At 39.2% G+C, this 18,711-nt stretch overlaps 1 protein-coding gene across 3 annotated transcripts in view; it reads right to left on the reverse strand.

Annotated features, from left to right (window-relative positions):
• Window positions 1–416: 416 nt before the first annotated feature.
• Window positions 417–18,711, reverse strand: part of chchd6b (coiled-coil-helix-coiled-coil-helix domain containing 6b) — a 44,374-nt gene continuing 26,079 nt past the window's right edge. For all 3 annotated transcript variants that reach the window (XM_037534794.1, XM_017697904.2, XM_017697905.2), the window contains 3 exons: window positions 11,704–11,774; window positions 8,948–9,083; window positions 417–763 (listed from right to left, as the gene is read on the reverse strand). In XM_037534794.1, the coding sequence (XP_037390691.1) occupies window positions 737–763; window positions 8,948–9,083; window positions 11,704–11,774 (234 nt within the window). In that variant the 3' untranslated portion in view covers window positions 417–736. The remainder of the gene's footprint in view (window positions 764–8,947; window positions 9,084–11,703; window positions 11,775–18,711) is intronic.

Raw genomic sequence — 18,711 nt, forward strand, 5'->3', positions numbered from 1 at the left:
AGAACAATGATGCGACCATCCCACAGTCCAGACCTCAACATCACTGAAGGTGTTTGAGATTATTTCATGAGAAGAACGAAATGTAGGTTTCTTTGAAAAACTGAAAGTCCCCCCAAAGGAATGGAAGCTGTAATAAAGGCAAAGGATACGATAAATACTAAAACTGCAGGTACTATATTTAGATGTTGAGGCTTATGTATAATTTTCAGCTTTATTGAAGATGCTGGAGCATTTACTTAATGGTTACTTAACTATTTTTAACGTATTTAGTACTTAATGATTATTTTGACTAAAAAGGAAAAAAGGAAGGGTGAGTTTCTGACTTTTGTACAGCACGGTTTGTGAGGGACAGAAAGAGAGATGCATTAAAATGCAGCCTTTTGCTAAAGGACAAAGGTTGAGTGTTCACACTGAAATGAGTGGTACTGCAGATGTTTTATTGTGAGAGATGCTCCACTGCCAAACCGAGCACATCACAGCAAATCAACATCATCCGCAAACAGCACACATACACACATAATCCCACAACATCCTCCTCCTGCAGTCACTCCGAGACCAAAAGAGGGAATTCTTTCAAACATGCTTCTTACTACATATACAAGCGTGCAGGTACACTCACACGCACAGTTCCACTCTCTCTCACTCACACACACAGGTTAAAAGTGATTCTGTGGAATCCAAGCAGTGTTTTATGCCGTCCCTCTTCTCGTCTTGATTATCTTCACCATCTTCCTCCTCATGATCCATGGTTGACCATTACGTTCTGCACAGAGGAGAGAGACAGAATACCCTCCTGTTTACATTCATTATTCGCTGATGGCTCTCTCCCTCCAAGCTCTACTCCTCCTACATGATCTACAATTATTATTTTATCCTACACAGGGAACAAGCTAGGTTTGTGTGATATGACAATATAATATCACTACTATGATAAATTATCCCATAATAAGCAGTTTTGAGCACATTGCAAATTCCATCACTACCTAAGTAATGCTAACCAACATAAACATCTGTTTTTTACAGATAAAAAACATAGCTGGGGGCTCCAAGTGCAGTAGCTGTACAAGGGTATTTAGCATTTGTTGCAATTGGTTCCCAACCCAATCTTCAGGACCCTCCAGATGATCCACAATTTTGCTCCAACCTCACCTGCAATTCATAATCATGAAGAAAAATGCAATAGAGTCTAGCTGCAGACATGTACTCTCAGCCAGATACACTCTCCGCCCCAGTGACATCACGTGCACATGCACGCTCTGCCACAATGGCAGAAGCAGCCCAATGGCACCATAACTTAATATAATATAATATAATCACTTAATTTGTTTTTCGTCCATAACACAGCTAGAGAATTACATTTAATGTCCATCCCTGTTGAAAAAAGTCATAGAACCCATTAAAAGTGTCTGTTGGTTCCTGGTGGTTTTCAGTAGTCTCTGCATTCTGTTTTCCTGATGAGTTGATACCACAGTGTAAAGGATTCCAATCGTTTGATCTTCTGGGACTGATTCCAGATACATTTGTTCACTTCCTAATGGCCTCTAATGGCAACTATCAAGCCAGTTCCCTTTAGGAAGCAAAACCATCAGGTTTTATTCCTAATGGCCCTGCAAACACAGTTACGTTGTATACTGTTTTGGTGCCCACAACATTGTCTGCTTGGTGCTTTTCTACATTATCACAATGTTGAAATGTAATTCCTCATGTTGTCTGACAACTTTCCAGGAGGTTGTGACAACATTGACGAGACAGCAAAAGTAATCTGTACTACTGCAACATTTTCTGCAACATTCATGTCTTACCATTGTGGTTGGTTTTACAGTGAAAGTTTCCATATTTAATTACCTTATTATCAGCATGGCAATGTTAATATATGATCAGAGTACCTCTTGTTGCCCAACAGAACATGGTTCGCTGTTTATCCTCGTAAAACTGACAGAAACACTGTTGTGGCAGAGCGCACACTGATGTCATCAAAAGGCTGGCGGTGCATGCCAGGCTGAGAGTGCATGTCTGCATCCAGACTTTTCTCGAAAAATGTGGACCATCTAGGGTTCAGAGTGTTGTTGTGCATGTCCTCAAAAACTACCCATTGCATCTGTTAGACCAACTAAAATGGTGGGGGGGGCAACACACTATTGGAATGGAATTACAGCAGCAGCAGACTCAATAAGCCATGACAACCACCTCTATCACCTGTTTCTCAGGATAAATAATAAGTATCTGTTCATACCAGGTATTAAACTCCATCTTGATCAGAAGTAGAGAGCTGTTTACAGCTGCTATTTCCATTTGTGTCTCCGGTATCCAGCTTATGACTGCAAAATCATAAGTTATTGGATATGATGGGGAAAGAAGATATTCTCTCTGCAAAAAAGCACAGAGCACCCTCTTCTAAAGGGATGTGTTTTCATGTGAATGCTGTTATGGGCTTTATCCATCAATAGTCGACAACCAATTTGATGACGTGGACATGGATCAGCTGCCCTGTTTCCCCAATTACTGCTCACTCTCTCTGTTCCTCCTCTGTTCCAGGATAGGAGGGGAGCGGTAGGAAGGGACAGGGAAGACAGGAGCATTAGCAAAGGTTTCTGGATGCAGTTGTAGACTGAGCACATATTCATTAATTGACCGTCTTGTGCAAAATCAGAAGAAGGAGCAGAAAATGTTTTGGCCCTGATAGGCCTTCTGGTGAACTAAGCTTTTAATCCTCCAGATAAACAAAAGGTAAACGGCAGTGTAGGCTTACTAAAGAAGTATCACATGACCCTAAGGTTTTTTCCTGTTGTTGAAAGATCAAAGTTCCTACAAGAGAGCATATCAGCCCTATTTATTTCAAAGTCCCAGAATCCCTCGGGAGGCACAACCTATTCATCATCTGTTCTGTTGAGCTAGCTTTATAAGCCCGGGCTTTAGTTTATCAAAAATGAACTATCGTAATATGTATTTTGTATCATAAAATAGGTTTTATGGTATTATGATATTAAAATCATATGTTATAAAAATCTAAACATATATATTGGCATATTGCCCACTCCTAATACAGCTAAACATGCTTTTTATCCTCTAAAATATGTTAATGAAGACAACCTAGTAGAGCAGGAGTAGAAGAAAACACAGAGAGTGAACACAGGGAGGACAAGAGTGAGTGGGTCAGGGAGATGGCCTCTTTATTAAAGCAATAATAAAGGGAGGCAGCACTTTGTCATCTTTAGTGTGACCATGCCGTGACCTTATGATAGATAGATCAGTGAGTTCATCTGGTTCTACAGCTCGTGTGCGTGCGTGTGTTACTTATGGCCTGTCTACAGGCTCCCTGATGTAGCTGCAGTAATCTGGACGGTACATTATCAGTAAGCAGAGCTAGGATGGTATGTCATACATTCAGTGGGAGGGGTAACGATGCTGTGTTATAGTGACACTGATCAAACACTCTAATGGTTTGTGTTTGTGTGTGTGTGTGTGTGTGTGTGTGTATGAGGGAGTGTAAAGAAAAAGACAGTGACAGAAAAAGTCTGAACTCTCTGACTGAGACAGAAAAATGTGTGTGTTTTTCTCAGTGTGCGTCCTTTATCTCCCTCAATCACTGCCCTTTTGCCAACTGCCCAGGTCACTTCTCTATGAGATTATTTTAATGGCTCTCCCTTTCCCATCAGTCTCGTTCTCCTCACCCCCTCCCATCACTCATTCCTCCTCTGTTCTTCCACACTCATCCACTGTGACAGATTGGTCTCACCATGGTAGACAGAAATGGCCTTAAGAAAAGCTTCAGGAAAAACACAGTTTCTTATATGAAGTGCCTGGAGGGGATTTTTTCTGGCACATCTAAACCATGCTAATGGATATTTACAGCTGTTCTACTTAGTAGAAGTATGTTATGAACAGCTAAAAAAACTGCAGATCAGGAATGGGATGGTATAAAAAAATACTATTACAATATCATAACCAAAATGAGTATTTTTTTGGTATTGTTAAAAACCTTTATGACTGTCCCAGTCATAAACCTATAATCTCTGAAATTCCAATAATGTCATTCCTAACTTTTAATGTTAGGTAATGGGATATTAAAGTAAATTAATAAGATTTTGGCCCATGTTTATGGCTCAATTTCTAATGAAAAATGACAGTTTGAAAAGAAACAGGTTTTTTCAAGTTAATAAATATAGGAAAAATAAACTAGAAATGTGTCAATAGCACTAATACACACTGCTATTACGCTACTGTGCAAGAGTCAGAGATCACTTGATTTATTTAATTGCTAGGTAAAACATTCCCAATAACTAATCATAACAAAATTTTCTGTATTTAGTGTGCCGACCCAGACACAGCTTCCATTCTTTTCACTTGCTTTCAGTTTAAGAAATATGCGGGAATATTTATATCCTCCTTCAAAGTTCAGTCTTCTGGGGTGGCCAGTCCATTGTTGAACACCAGTACTTAAGTTTGAATTGCAATAATTCTTTATTACTTTTGTCCGTGTCTTTTTCTCTGAGACAATGGCTTGACAGCTGCACATCCTTTCAGGCTAGTGCTGAGGTGTCTTCTCTCAGTTGACAGAAACAGAAGAGTGGAACTTGATTTTCTCCTCTCTCTCAAAGATGAAAACTTCAAGTTCTGTTTATCTGATGGTGACACAGTTTCTCTGAATCTATTAAAGATCTCCAGTTATTTTTAACTCCAGTTTTGAAAACTCCTTTTTACTTATGGTTTCTCATACGTAGGGTGGTCTCTCACTTTTGCACAGCTTTTACTGACATCACTCCGTCATATCTTTATAACATCAGAAAGACCTGTGAAAAAAATAAAGCTAAAAACTAGCAAACACACATATGTATACAGTGCCTGAATTGTCCTGAAGCTTTCCTGGGAAACTGCAGCAACAGGCTGTTTACAGATATTCCTCAGATATTTAAAAAAAAATTAATGAGAGTATATTGTTAAAACCGTACTGCAAACCTGCTCTATTGGAACGTGAGTGTGTGGGATAACAATAGCATGCCATGGACATGAAATACTGAACGTATTTGCCATCAATGATAACTGAAGATCTGAAGATCTGCTCCCTGCTTTCTTTCTGTCTATCTCTTTCCGTGAAAAGTTCAGGCACTTGTCATTAGGATCTGTCTGTGAGATCGTGTGCGGTCTTTATTCAGTGACAACAGCCGCTAAAGCCACTTTTATTGAAGCTCGACACTCAGCCGCCAGATTGAGACTTTAAGAGGCGCTGACAGGAGATTCAACAGCGCTCAGCATACAAACAGGTTAGCAGCCCAGAGAAAATAGCTGAGAATGAGGGGTTCTGAAACAGCCCAAACCAAAAAGCCTTTATACAGGGATAGAGCAAGTAAGAGTGCCTTGGACACCAGAGAGCTAGCAGAACACAACTGGAAGAAACAACCAACCAAAAACCTGCACGAAGAAGTCAAGAAGATACCTTTGGTCAATACGCTTCACATAAGGTTTTGTTTCCCAACAGTCAAAGTCCTTTTTATGAAAGGCTTTACCCACAAACAGAGCAAAGGGAGGATAAAAAAAAATAACCAGCCAGTCAGAGAAGATGGGGGGAGGTGGTTATGGGGAGAGAAGATCAAAAGAGAAACAGAACGAGAAAAAAAGGAAACGAATGAAACCAGTCATTTGCTTGACATTTCTCTTTGGTCCTGCTACCCAAATTATCAAACAACAAACCAGCAGCATCCTGTGACAGAACTACAGCAGCTGCATTCAGAGAGCGGAAAGGCACAATGAGATATCCTTAAGACAAGGCAGGCATAGGAATGGATAGTGTCGAAGAAGAGATAATACAGTGAGATAATATCACAGGCAGTGTGGTTCCCATGGACAGTCTTAACATTTCCACAGCTTAGAAAGAAGAAGGCTGAAACAATACCTGTCAGACTCACTAAATCTATGAGCATGATAGTCAGGCACCCAGAGATATGCCTGAAATATATGCCCAGTACGCCAAAGGAAATGTCACTGATACATCGCATTTTAATGTTTATGCCTCTGCTTGTCTTTTTTTAGCCCTGCTTCCCTTTTTACTTCTCTTAACGACATCTCTTTTTCCTTTTCAGAAACATTATACGATCTCTCACAGTAGTGATAATGGTCATATGTGACTGTAAATGGTTTCTTTTTGGTACAGTTATGACATCAGTGCTTTAATCTCTCTGGAGTGCCAGGATGGGTTGCATATGGGAAACTGGTAATAGGGTACCTTAATTTAGTCAACAGCGCAAGTTAATTTAGTCTACATTCTCTTATCTGTTTTGTTTACCTGCTATTTGGGCAGCACGAATAAAGAAAAATGTCAAGCAAATGATGACAGATTAAATTCCTTCTCCTTAGCATGTAAGTCAGTGCATTTCTCTTCAGCACAACACAGAATTAATGCGCAGTGTGCAACAGTGCGCTGCCTGGAACCCTTTCTAGGTCATGCTGTTGGAATATTTACTGCTCTCTCTTGCACTGCCTGCCCTCATGACTGCTCTCTCTTTTGCATCGTCTCCCCTCATGAGCCCTCTCATTTTGCGCCATCTCCTCTCATAAATGAATTATATTCCTTTAATCTTCCTCAAGCTCTAGACACTACTTTTTGCTCTATTTTCAGCACTAGACTTTGGCGTTCTAGTCTTTTTTGGTACTAGACTGATGCTTATCTCTTTCTAGCATTACATTTTTGTTCTGGTCTCTCTTTAGTATTACACGCTAAAATTCATATCCATTTTAAAACTAGTCTTTCTGCTTGAGACACTAATATTCTGCTCTCTCTTTTGCATCAGACCCTGATATTTGGGTCTTTCTTCGGCATTACACTCTAATATGCTGGTCTGTTTTCAGCCTTAAACGTTTTTTATTGCAGTCTCTCTTTAACAGTAAACTCTAATATCCAGGTCTCTCCTCAGCATTAGGCTCTAATTCTATGAGACTCTTTAGCATTAGACTCTAACATTCTAGTCTCTCTTTAGCATTACAATAGCATTAGCAACAGACTCTCATATGCTAGTCTATTTTTGGTTCTCTACTGATCTTATGGTCTTTTTGTTGCATTAGACCCTAATATTCTGGTCTCTCTTTGGCACTAGGCCATTATAGTTTGCTTTCTGTTCAGAAAAAGACTCTGTTTAAAATCAGACTCTGATACTGTTGTCTCTCTAGCATTAGACACTTACATTCTAGTCTGTTTTGAATAAGATAGTGATATTTTCATCTCTATTAAGTGTTAGATTAATATTCTGGTCTCTAGCAATGCATAGTAATATTCAGGTCTCTCATTAGGACTAAACTCTGATATTCTGGTCTCTCTTTAGCACAAGACCTTGATATTCCACTCTCTCTTTAGTACTAGACTTTGCTGCAGTTTAGAAGCTGTACGGCTGGCAGCCTGCCCGCTCCAGTTGGCATCGTGCCACACCACACGCCAGCCTTAGAGCTTGAGGGCTCGACCGTTCACCCGCGCAGTCTTTGAGACACGTGTGCAATAAGCTCATACACACAGACAGACGCATGCGCTCATGCACACACACACAGATTGTCTTTAATGAAAGCTGTTGTTCTCTCTCCCTCTGCAAAATGCATGAGTGAGCCTGTATTAAAAGGAGCCTTGTGTTGTACACAGAGATAAAAGGCTTTATGCGTCAGACACACACACACACACACACACACACACACATACACACACACAAAAGATAATAAAGTCCACTGCATTTCAATATCCCCAGTGAAAATTATCAAAACACATTTCATGAGGCACAAACGTCCTCTCACACATTAGCACAAAAAAATGCACATTTTTATGATTTTGGCTTTAACACAGGAAAGCGCCATTCAAGATGAGCTTATGGCCATCAGTGTCAAATATAAACACATTAAAATATGTACACAAATATGCACCCAAATATACTCACTGGCCACTTTGTTAGGTACACTTACCTTGTATCTATACTCATTGTCCATTTTATCAGGTCACTTACCAAGCAGGTGTACTTTGTAGTTCTACAATTACAGACTGCAGTCTATCCATTTCTCTGTATAACCTGTTAGCACCCTTTACCCTGTTTTTCATTTGTCAGGATCCCCACAGGACCACCACTTACAATACAACAGGTATTATTTGGGTGGTGAATCATTCTCAGCACTGCAGCGACACTGACGTGGTAGTGATATCTAAGTGTCGTGTGCTGCACAGAGTCGATCAGGATCAGATCAAGTCAGTGTCACTACTGGACTGAGAATAGCCAAAGCCAAAAATATCCAGCCAATTGCATCCTGTGACCAGAAACAGACCACTGATGAAAGTCTAGAGGACAGCCAACACAAACTTGCAGCAACAGATCAGCTATCGTCTCTAATTTTGCATCTACAATAGAGGTGCACTGACTTGGGAATTGTGGGATGATATCCAATATTTTTCACATACATATGCTCATATGGATACCAATACCAATACATAAACATTTATAAAATACAGAAATTAGACTAAATCCACCACGATTAGCATTACAGAGAAATATAGCAATTATTTATCTACATTTATATAATACAGACATTTTACTGCAACAGCCCATTGTCCTTCTGGAATACAATAAATAAGTCATCAAATATTGGTTTGAAACATCAATCAAATCTAAACATCTATCTTATGCCAATATTTGCTGATGCCAATATGCTTCTGATATTACTGTGTATCTCCAACCTACATGGTGGACAACACAGGCAGGTGTCTAATAGAGTGGACAGTAAGTGTACACTACCATGACACTGCAGTGCATAGAATCCACCAACCAGATAATACCTACTCAGTGGTGGTCCTGTGGAGAGAAACAGGGGGACTATAATCTGTAATTATAAAACAACAAAATGCACTTATATGGTAGTGGAAAATGGACAATGTAGGTGTTTGTAATAAAGTGGACAGTGAGTATATGCAGACAGACACACGCACCTTCTTGGCAGAGTTAATGCAGGTCATGTACTCCTTTGCCAGTGCGGAGCAGTGCAGAGTCTGGTGTCTGTTCTCCTTATAGCAGTTCAACACCTGAGATTGCAGCTCAAGACAGATGGGAACTGTATTCCTGGGCCTGAGAGAAAAGACAGAAAATCAATGTAAAACACCACTACAATGAACTACAAATATGGCGACAGATAAGGTAATAAAGCGTCTGATGCAACTGTCATGTGAATTGAAAGTGTCTGACACCATTCATTTATTGTTCTGACACAGGACCAAACTGACAGCCAACATTTCTCTGTCTGGATCAGCTGTTACTGTCTTTTTAGATTCATTACATAAATGCTGAGGCAATGTATCAAATGAAACATTATCAGGGGATTACGATACTTTCATTATGAGATTATGATAGGTTATTAACACTGGCTCTCTACTATTTCCATGGTAATAATACCTATATTAATGTTTCTTGTAAATGTGCAGAGCCATAAATGTGTACATTCAGAGTCTAATATCAAACCAATATGATGCAAACTATGAACAAGTGCATGTCTATCAGATGATTTTAAAAAGACAGCATATGTAACATTAGCTTTAACAGGAGTGTGGCAAAGCAAATTAAATTAACTGTGGTGTGATAGTGTTAACTAGGTGAAAACAATGTGTCCTTGATAAAGTCTAGTACCCATTATGAACACTGTATTATCTAGCTCAATTCTATTATGTTCAAACAGGCCTCAACCATGAGTCATCAAGACATGTACTTTGTACCAAGACATAATGGCATGTGATGACTGATTCTTTAGTGATGGAACAAATGTCATACTGCGGCTTTCTCTTTAAAACATCGTGCCACTTTACCTGAAAATATGATCATACATCCTCAACAAGATAAAGAATATTTAAATCCTTCATTTGTCAAGCATGTAATGGGTTTCAGCATTGCTCCAAAAACATTTTGCTGCCATCTTTCGGCAACGCTGCTTGCTTATTTCCCATACTGCTGTCTGTTTTCACGCATGCGCTGAGAAATCCGAAAGAAATCAGAGTAAGAGTTTACATGCACTAAGAAATCTGATTACTGAGCTACACCCCAGCTCTCTTTAGCAGATGCCCCGATCAGATTTCTAGACCTTACTCCGATCTAAGAAATTGGAGTATGCTGTTTACATGACCATTTAATCATAAATCATTTAATCAGACAACTGATTAGAAATCTGATTATGATCTGATTACTGAGTGCATGTAAACACACTCATGATTAGTTTATTGGTATGTTTTAGTCTTACTGCCATTTCCCCCTGGGATCAATAAAGGAATCTGAAATCTGAATCTGAATGTATTACTGCTATGCAATGCATTATTACATTATGTCTCTTATTCTCCCTGCTCAGATGTTTTGTCGCTGGTGTGTGTTCAACTGTTTTGCAGGTACTGACAAATTAATACAGGTTTCATTTCATTTTTAGCAAAATTCCCCTTGAAGCCCTCAGATAAAATACTGAAAAACAAAGTCCTGAGCTCTGAACTGGACCTGAAAATATACTGGAATCCAAACATCTGTGATCTCTACTGAAAATTCTTGAGAATTTTGACATTTTAAATTATTTTTTTTATTTAATATACTGTTTTCATAACAAATTATATAATCAATATAACAACTTTCTGTCCATAACTTTACTATTTTAAGAAATTATTTTTCAACGTTCTAAAACTTTTTTTTAAAAAAGTTCAAAAAAAACCCCCCAGATTTTTCAGCGCAGTCTCCCCACTGTGCATGCACCATCACATCACTACTACTGGAGTTCATTAACATAACATCCTCCATGGGTGTGGAGATGCAGGATCAGAGTCTGGTCTGATACTACAGGATTACTGCAGCCAGCTGTGTCCTGGCACAAGATAAGCAGAGTTATACTCTGATGAAGGGTTTCATCTACTCACTCAATATGCTCTCATTCCACCTCAGTGGTGGGACAGTACAGTAGATGGAGATAACTGAGAGGGAGAGAGACAGAGTGTGAAAAAGTAAACGAAACACAGAATGGGAATGCTAGAGAGAGGGGCAAGAACCAGCAAGATGAAATGAGCTGTAGTGAGGAGCCTGAGAAACTATAAAGAGTGAAAAATACTTTCATACTTTCACTGTGTAAGCCCACTGTGTGCATGTGTGAGCGTGCATAAAATGACCTTGCCTGCTGTAATGAATGTGTTTGCACGAAGAGACAGCAGAGTATGTGCAGCCTAATTGGCTTCGGTTATCCATCTCTCTACTGACCATAAAGCCAGTGTGCTATGTACCACAACTATACTCACACAAGCTATTCTATTCACAGCTAGCTTGGTGACTCATTCTTTAACACTGTATTAGGATACAGAGAATAGCAAATACAGAGAATGTGCAAGAAACGTCATGGCAACCAGCACAAACTCATTTTAGCCTGTTTTCAGTTAAAAGCTTAAACTTTATTTAGTCAGAGGCAGTTTAATGTGAAGGGTGTGCGAATGTGCAAGAAAGAGGAAAAGAAAAGGAGAACTCACAGGGAAATGGAAAGGAAGGGAAGGAGAGACAGAGAGAGAGAAAGATCCTCTGAGGAAACCCACTCAGAACCTCCCTGAACGTCTGGCTAAACCAGCCATCTATGTCACTGTTAATTAAAATTCTCATCAACGGCATTCTCTGTATTTCTGCCTCCCAGTGGTGCCTCTGGATTATGGATTAGGAGTGGAAGGGTTGTTACTACACTTACTTGATGTTGCCCTCAGCTTTAGTTGCTGCCTTGTTGTACATCTGTGATGTCTGCTGGTAGTATTCCATGTTCTAATACAGAAAGAGAGAGAGTGAGAGAAAGAGGTTTCAAACATCCCCTTGAAAACGTAATTCCATCAAAAGGTATGATGTCTATAAGGCAAATACAGCCTTTTCATCTACTACCCGAAACCACCAGTGAACCCACATGTCTTTTGAGGTTTTATATGTAATGTTGATAAAAATTGTGGTAAATTTGAGAAAAAATGTTTTATTTGGGGAATATTTTGCCTTCATGTCCCTCTCCACAATGAACTGATTTTAAAAATATGTCTTAGACCAAAACCTTATGGCAAAACTATTGTAAAACCATTGTCTCAGCCATCACTTAGCATATTCATAACCATTTAGTTTAAATAACTTTCTGTGAGGGAGCTTTTAGAGGCAAGCTTCAGACATCTGGTTCTTATCACCACAACTGTGAACAATTCTGACTTGATAAGTTTCTCCAGAACTGAGCGTTTCACATCAAACCACTCTGAATGACTTTGTTTACAACTTAAACCATTTAATTATGCTGAAATGCAAAAAAAAAAAAAAATGGAATTCCCCTTTAAGCCCCTTTAAAGTCACAGTTAAAAGCCACAGTGAAATTAAGGATGAATTAATTTCTTTTTGAAACACACAGATTTTCTTTCCAAAATACACTTTCATTCCGTTTCATATTTAATTATGATTTGAAGAGTTTAAATCCAAAATGCATTAACAGCACTTTCAATAATCCTGAATCTTTTTTATATAATTTAGTGGAACTACTATTGATGTGGGATACTACTGTTACTAGAAAAATAAAAATGTGATTTCCACTACACATCACCTGGTACAAATGGATATACAGCATTTTGGAATAAAACTATTCAATTATTGTTGTGTATAATCTCTGTACTCTGTACCCGTTTGTTGTCTTTTTGTTGCTTGCAGACATCAATACAAACACAAATAAAGCGTGAAGTGTAGAATCAAACTGAACGTAAGTATAATTCTTCATAGAAACTATGTGGCTAATTGTATTATTATGCCACTACTTTAAATAAGACAATAACTCTTCACTTTTAAGTGTCAATATATTTTTTTCCAATACAGAGCAGAGAGCTACTGCATTGTTTATGGTCATTTAAACCACTTTTCCAGACTCTCAGATGAAAAGGTATTGCTGCACCTCTGGTCTTAAGCGATGGAGGAGGAGGCTGCGGAAGACCACGGCTACAACCCTGTTAAATAAAGCCATTAAAGTGGGTCTGCACCTCCATCAGCTCATCACTGTAGCACAGCAGAGTTTGTGAGCCGCAGTAAAGTTTTATTCAGTGAGACAAGCAGAGGCATTCAAACTGCAATTACTGATCATAGAGAGAGAGAGAGAGAGAGAGAGAGAGAGAGAGAGAGAGAGAGAGAGAGAGAGAGAGAGAGAGCGCGAGACAGATACAAGAAACAAAGAGAGGAAGAGAGGGAAAGAGAGAGACATACAGAGAGGCAGAGAGAGAGAGAGAGAGAAAGAGAGAGAGAGAGAGAGAGAGAGAGAGAGATACAAGAAACAAAGAGAGGAAGAGAGGGAAAGAGAGAGACATATAGAGAGAGAGAGAGAGAGAGAGAGAGAGAGAGAGAGAGAGAGAGAGAGAGAGAGAGAAAGCAGGAAAGACAGAGATAGACAGAACAGAGAGAGAGAGAGTGAGAAGAGAGAAAAGAGAATGGGAGCAGGAAAGAGACAAAGGGACAAACAGATCGATAGAGATAGAGAGAGAGAGCAAGATAGCAAGAGAGTGAAAAGGTGAGAAACAGACTGCAGTATGAAGCAGATTATTCTGCCTCCATTTCACTTTATCTACTGAGCACATCATCTTATCAAACACACAACTGAGCTACATCAGCAACTACAACTTCAACAGCTTTGACTACTGTAGGGCCGCTAAAGGTTTCTACTACGCATTTCTGAGGAGTTGCTCCTCCCCTCACCCCAAATGGACAGTATCAGGATCTACATTTCAGAGTACTCTTTCAGGCTGGAGAATGTTTTCTAAAAGAAGTGACAAATGGTTTTAAATAATAACCGTTTGCTCAATGATAAAAAGAGAAGAATGCCTGCATTCGATCAGGTGCATGTAAGAGAAAATGAAAGGAGCGCTTAGAGAAAGGGTTTCTGTGCTACACTATAATGAAAAAGCATTCTTTGACTTTTTTAACATTGACATTGAATTTGTTTAACATCTTTTATAACCTACTATGATGCATTGTAACCATATAACTAAGCAATAAATACATTCACGTTTATTAATGAATTATCTTTTATATTCTGCATGGCCTTATTAGTGATCGTAATTCTGGGGCTTGAATTTTTAATTTGCAAAATCTTTGTCATCATCCAGTCTCAATTGGCATATAAAACAATTAGAGCCAGGGTGCCACAAAACAGTCAGCATGCTGGCATTAAAATTTCACTCTCAGCCCTAATGCCAAACGCAGGTGGAAATGGCTGAGGCTATTTCATTCTGCAGGATAATTACTACCACTATTCCCAGTCGGAATAGTGAGTGAGCGAAGGAGAGAAAGAAGAATAATTGAAGAAAAGAGAGTGAGAAAAACGCTGGGATCAGAAGCCATCATGCAAAATCTCGCCGTTAAATTCCCCCGGATTCTCAGTTAATTTTAACATTTCACACTCGCTGAGCTCATATAATCCTCCACTCTCACCTATTAGTCTCTGAAGGGGGAAATATGAGGAGAGTTCATTCCAGTCGCTCAGTATGGGAGCCTTTCTCCTGTTCATTTTTCATCTCACTCCACTATCCACATTTCCATCTCGACTCTTCCATCGTTCAGTCTCTTGACCCTGGCTCTTTCAACTAAATTCTCATTTCTCCATATTACACCTCAGAACCAGCACCTGTGAACCCTCGTCTGTTTTTCTGCAACTCTCAAGGCTAAAACGGATTAGCTGTAATCTTGAATGAAAAAAGAAAGGCAATGATATCCCACCTCCAGCAAGACTGAATAAGACACTGACAGCAGTGCCAGGGTTTGGATATTGCTATTGCGTATGCGTCTCCTTAATTAAATGGTGTGCCACCGCAGATGAAGTGGTTAGGCTGGTTTACAGTATCCCCCCACAACCCCCACCCCTCCTCCTAAAGCCTTCCGGAATGTTTATGTCGGATAAAATAAAAACGTACAATGCGTTTATAAAAAGTGGAATATGGAATGAGAACACGCCGCTATCTCTCCCCGAGGCTTAGGAATAAATGAATGCGAGATTGGAGTAGAGTGTCATGGATTGGTGGCTTATGCTAGGTGTGAGGATGGAGGTGGAGGGTGAGAGGGGGAGCCCCTCACTCCTCTAGCCCAGGTAAAGTCTCTCTCACTGGGGGAGATATCCCTGCCACAGCTCCTCATCTCCAAAAAGCCTCATCCACAAGAGATAAGCTGCTGAGTCTGTTTTTATTAGTCGTTTACAAATGCACAAGTGCTTAAGAGAGCGGTCTGAATAACGGTGACAAGCATATGAATGCATGCAGCAGTATATGGCCTAACACAGAGGTTTGTTTTTATACAGTGTTTGGATTTGGGGTCATGCATGTCCCACTGCATACTGTATATATGGAAATAGCTATACGTAATAAAATTATGACCCATATATTATAAGTAGGTGATGTAACAGTCTGTACAATTCTTTATACCTCTCTCTCTCTTCACTACAGAGTTCCACACTGTCCCTGCAAGCAACAGCATTACTAGAACTGTGCGTTGGGAGCTTCATGAAATGGGTTTCCATGACCGAGCAACTGCACACAAGCCTAAGATCACTATGCGCACTGCCAAGTGTTGGCTGGATTAGTGTAAAGTGTACTACCACTTGACTCTGGAACAGTGGAAATGTATTAGATGCCAAAAGAACACTACCTACCGGAAGGCACAATGCCAAAAATAAAGTTTGGCAGAGGGGGGATAACGGTCTGGGGCTGTTTTCAGGGTTTGGGCTTAGCCCCTTTGATCCAGTGAGGGGTAATGTAAATGCTGCAACACACAAAGATATTTTTTGTGTGCAGTTTGTGGCAACAGTTTGTGGATGGCCATTTCCTGTTCCAGCATGACTCTGCCTCTTTGCACAAACCAAGGTCCATAAAGGCACAGTTTAAAGATACAGCTGGTGTGGAGGAACTGAGCTTTGACCTCAACCCCACATAACACGAGATGAACTGGAATGTTGATTGTGAGCCAGGTCTTGTCAACCAATATCAGTGTCTCACAAAAGAGCTCACAAATGCTCTTTTGCCAGAATGGACACAAATTCCCACAGACCCAAAATCTTGTGAAAAGCCTTCCCAGAAGAGTGGAGGCTGTTACAGCCACAAAACTCTATACTAATGCCCATGGTTTTGGAAAAGGATGTCCAACAAGCTTGTACAGGTGTAATGGTCAGGCGTTCGCATGCTTCTTTACCATATAGTGTGTATGAAACTACCTTTATGTATTATGAATATGCACTGTATAGATTACGAATATGCACACACTTATATGTTATAACATGTGCCACATGTACTATGTAAGTACCTTTTTGTATTAATAATATGTCCCATATGTATTACATATTTGTAAGCACTAATATGTAACGAGAAGTTCACTTAGTTTACTTACCAAACCAGAACATTTTGTCCTGAAAATGTACAAAAACACAATTTTTTGGGTGATGAGACAGTAAATAAAAGCAATAAAAGTGTGGACAGAAAACTCAGAGATGACAGGAAGAAGACCCAGAAGGATTAGAGGGGCACGTATTTGTGTGTGTGTGTGTGTGTGTATGTGTGTGTGGATTACTCTCTATAGCAGAACTTAACAAAGAGTGTGCTGGATTAGTGTGTGTATGCTGAATCTTAAAAAGCCTGTGTGTTTGAGCTGTCGATCAAAACACTTTCTGCACTCACGCACACACACATAGCAGTACGATGCACACATGTCAACCGAGAGGAGATTAAAAGGCTTGCCTCAATAGAGCAAGCCATGGAAAGAGAGAGAAAACGGAAGAGAAGGAAAGAAAGAGAGATTAAAAGCGAAGTGTGTTCTTGCATGTTTTCATTTGCTTGTGTAAGCAAGAGCGCACAGCAGAGTGTGTGTACCTGTATTGTGTGTGTGTTCATGTGTGAGTGTGATGGAGTGAAGATGTGGACGAGGGAGCAGGTACAAGTTGTTTGTATGTGTGTAATAAGAAGGTAAGGAAGGCAGTGTGTGTGCTGAGGTAAATAGACTAGAAGGGTGTCTGCTCCTAATAGGACTCAGAGCAAAGCTGCTGTCAAAACGTTTTTCTGTAATTTGACACAGCAATGAATTATGCGTGTTGAGTGGTAAGAGAGAGAGACAGTTAGAGAGAGATAGAGGAGATGACACACTCCACAGAACCACAGAAAGCAAAAAAAAAAACAAAAAAAACTGTTAGTCATATGCAAAATTTGGGTGCCCTGGTCAAATTACATGCTTTTGTTGATTTTCTATGTGAAACCAAGTTACACATTTCCTACAATGAACAAACTCAGGCACATTTTAACCCCTTAACAGGTTATTGGACCGCTGATGGGCCCAAAGTTTCATCACACACTTCTATAATCTAAGAAAAGTTCTGTTAGTTTGTAATGAAATCCCTGTAGTTATTGAATAATAAGCCTCAGAATGTATTAAGCCTGGAATGTTAAGGGGGTAATGTACTATTACTGTTTATTTGTTGAATATTAACATACTGCTTTATTTCTCCCCATAACATGTTAAATATGTTTGATATATATTATATATATTATAAATATATTAGATGTAACATACAATAGAAACAGTTCAGTAAAACCTATAGAAAAAAATGCTGTATTTAAGTTGTTTTCTTTAGAGGATTATTTTCACAAAAAAACAACAAAACATGTAACCCACAAATGTGCCCATACTTCAATTCAGTTTTTTTCTAAATAGTCATAAGACTCTCCAACATGTTATGTTATAATCACCCCCCACTCCTACAATTGCACATAGAGCTTAAGACCAATTTTTATTCTGTTTTTGCCTTATTTCATTTTTGAAAAATTATTATAAATCGGAAATCACATATTAAACAAGAAATACAGAGTGGCCACCTTTTGAAAACTACTTCACCTCTGGGATAGAAAACGGTCATTCATGACACTGTTGGCGTGGCTTCAAGGTGACTTTTGCGCTAACAGCATTCCCATGTGGAAAAATTTCAGACTGCTACTTGTGAGCAGTAAATGAGTACATCTCAACATCATTTCCACATGCTTTAGATATTAAATATTATATATTAGAGATGAAAAATATCACACTCTGGGAAAGCCCTCAGCAGAAAGAGTGGGAAATTTAGTCTACCGCAGCCTCAAGGCTTATTAATGCTTTGTAATAATCCACTCTTTTATCAGTTAAAGGGAAAGAAATTGCTGCTATTTAAAATTATTTTCTACAAATGAATTTCTAGACCATTTTTTGGCAAGGAAAACCAGAATATACACTTTTTGGGCATGAAGCTTGAATGCTGAGTGTATCAGATGTGTCAGGTGTGATAGGTGTAATGTCACATATCATCGCTGTCCAGTGGAAAACAAGTATCTCCAAATTACTAAGTTTAAGGAGAAGGCAATCCTGCCTTCTGCCCAATGACTGCTGGGATAGGCTCCAGTACCCCCCGGCGACCCTGACGGAGAAGTGGCTTGGAGAATGGAAGGAGAAGGCAAAAAACGTCTTTACTCTTAATGTAAGTTAATGTAAATACATTTAATTCCATGCAATTTTGGAATATTTCTGGAGTATTTTTGGAATGAAAAATGGAGATACATGTTTTTCTTTGAATAGAGACGGTATAGAGAACAAGAGTGTTTTATTGCTTCTGATTGGACTAACTCATCTACAGGCATTTCACAAGCTCTGTGTTATTTGGTTAAATTTCTTCATTTAAACCTTATTAAGTTGA

Source organism: Pygocentrus nattereri, chromosome 26 (genome assembly GCF_015220715.1).
Source record: "Pygocentrus nattereri isolate fPygNat1 chromosome 26, fPygNat1.pri, whole genome shotgun sequence".
Taxonomy (NCBI): domain Eukaryota; kingdom Metazoa; phylum Chordata; class Actinopteri; order Characiformes; family Serrasalmidae; genus Pygocentrus; species Pygocentrus nattereri.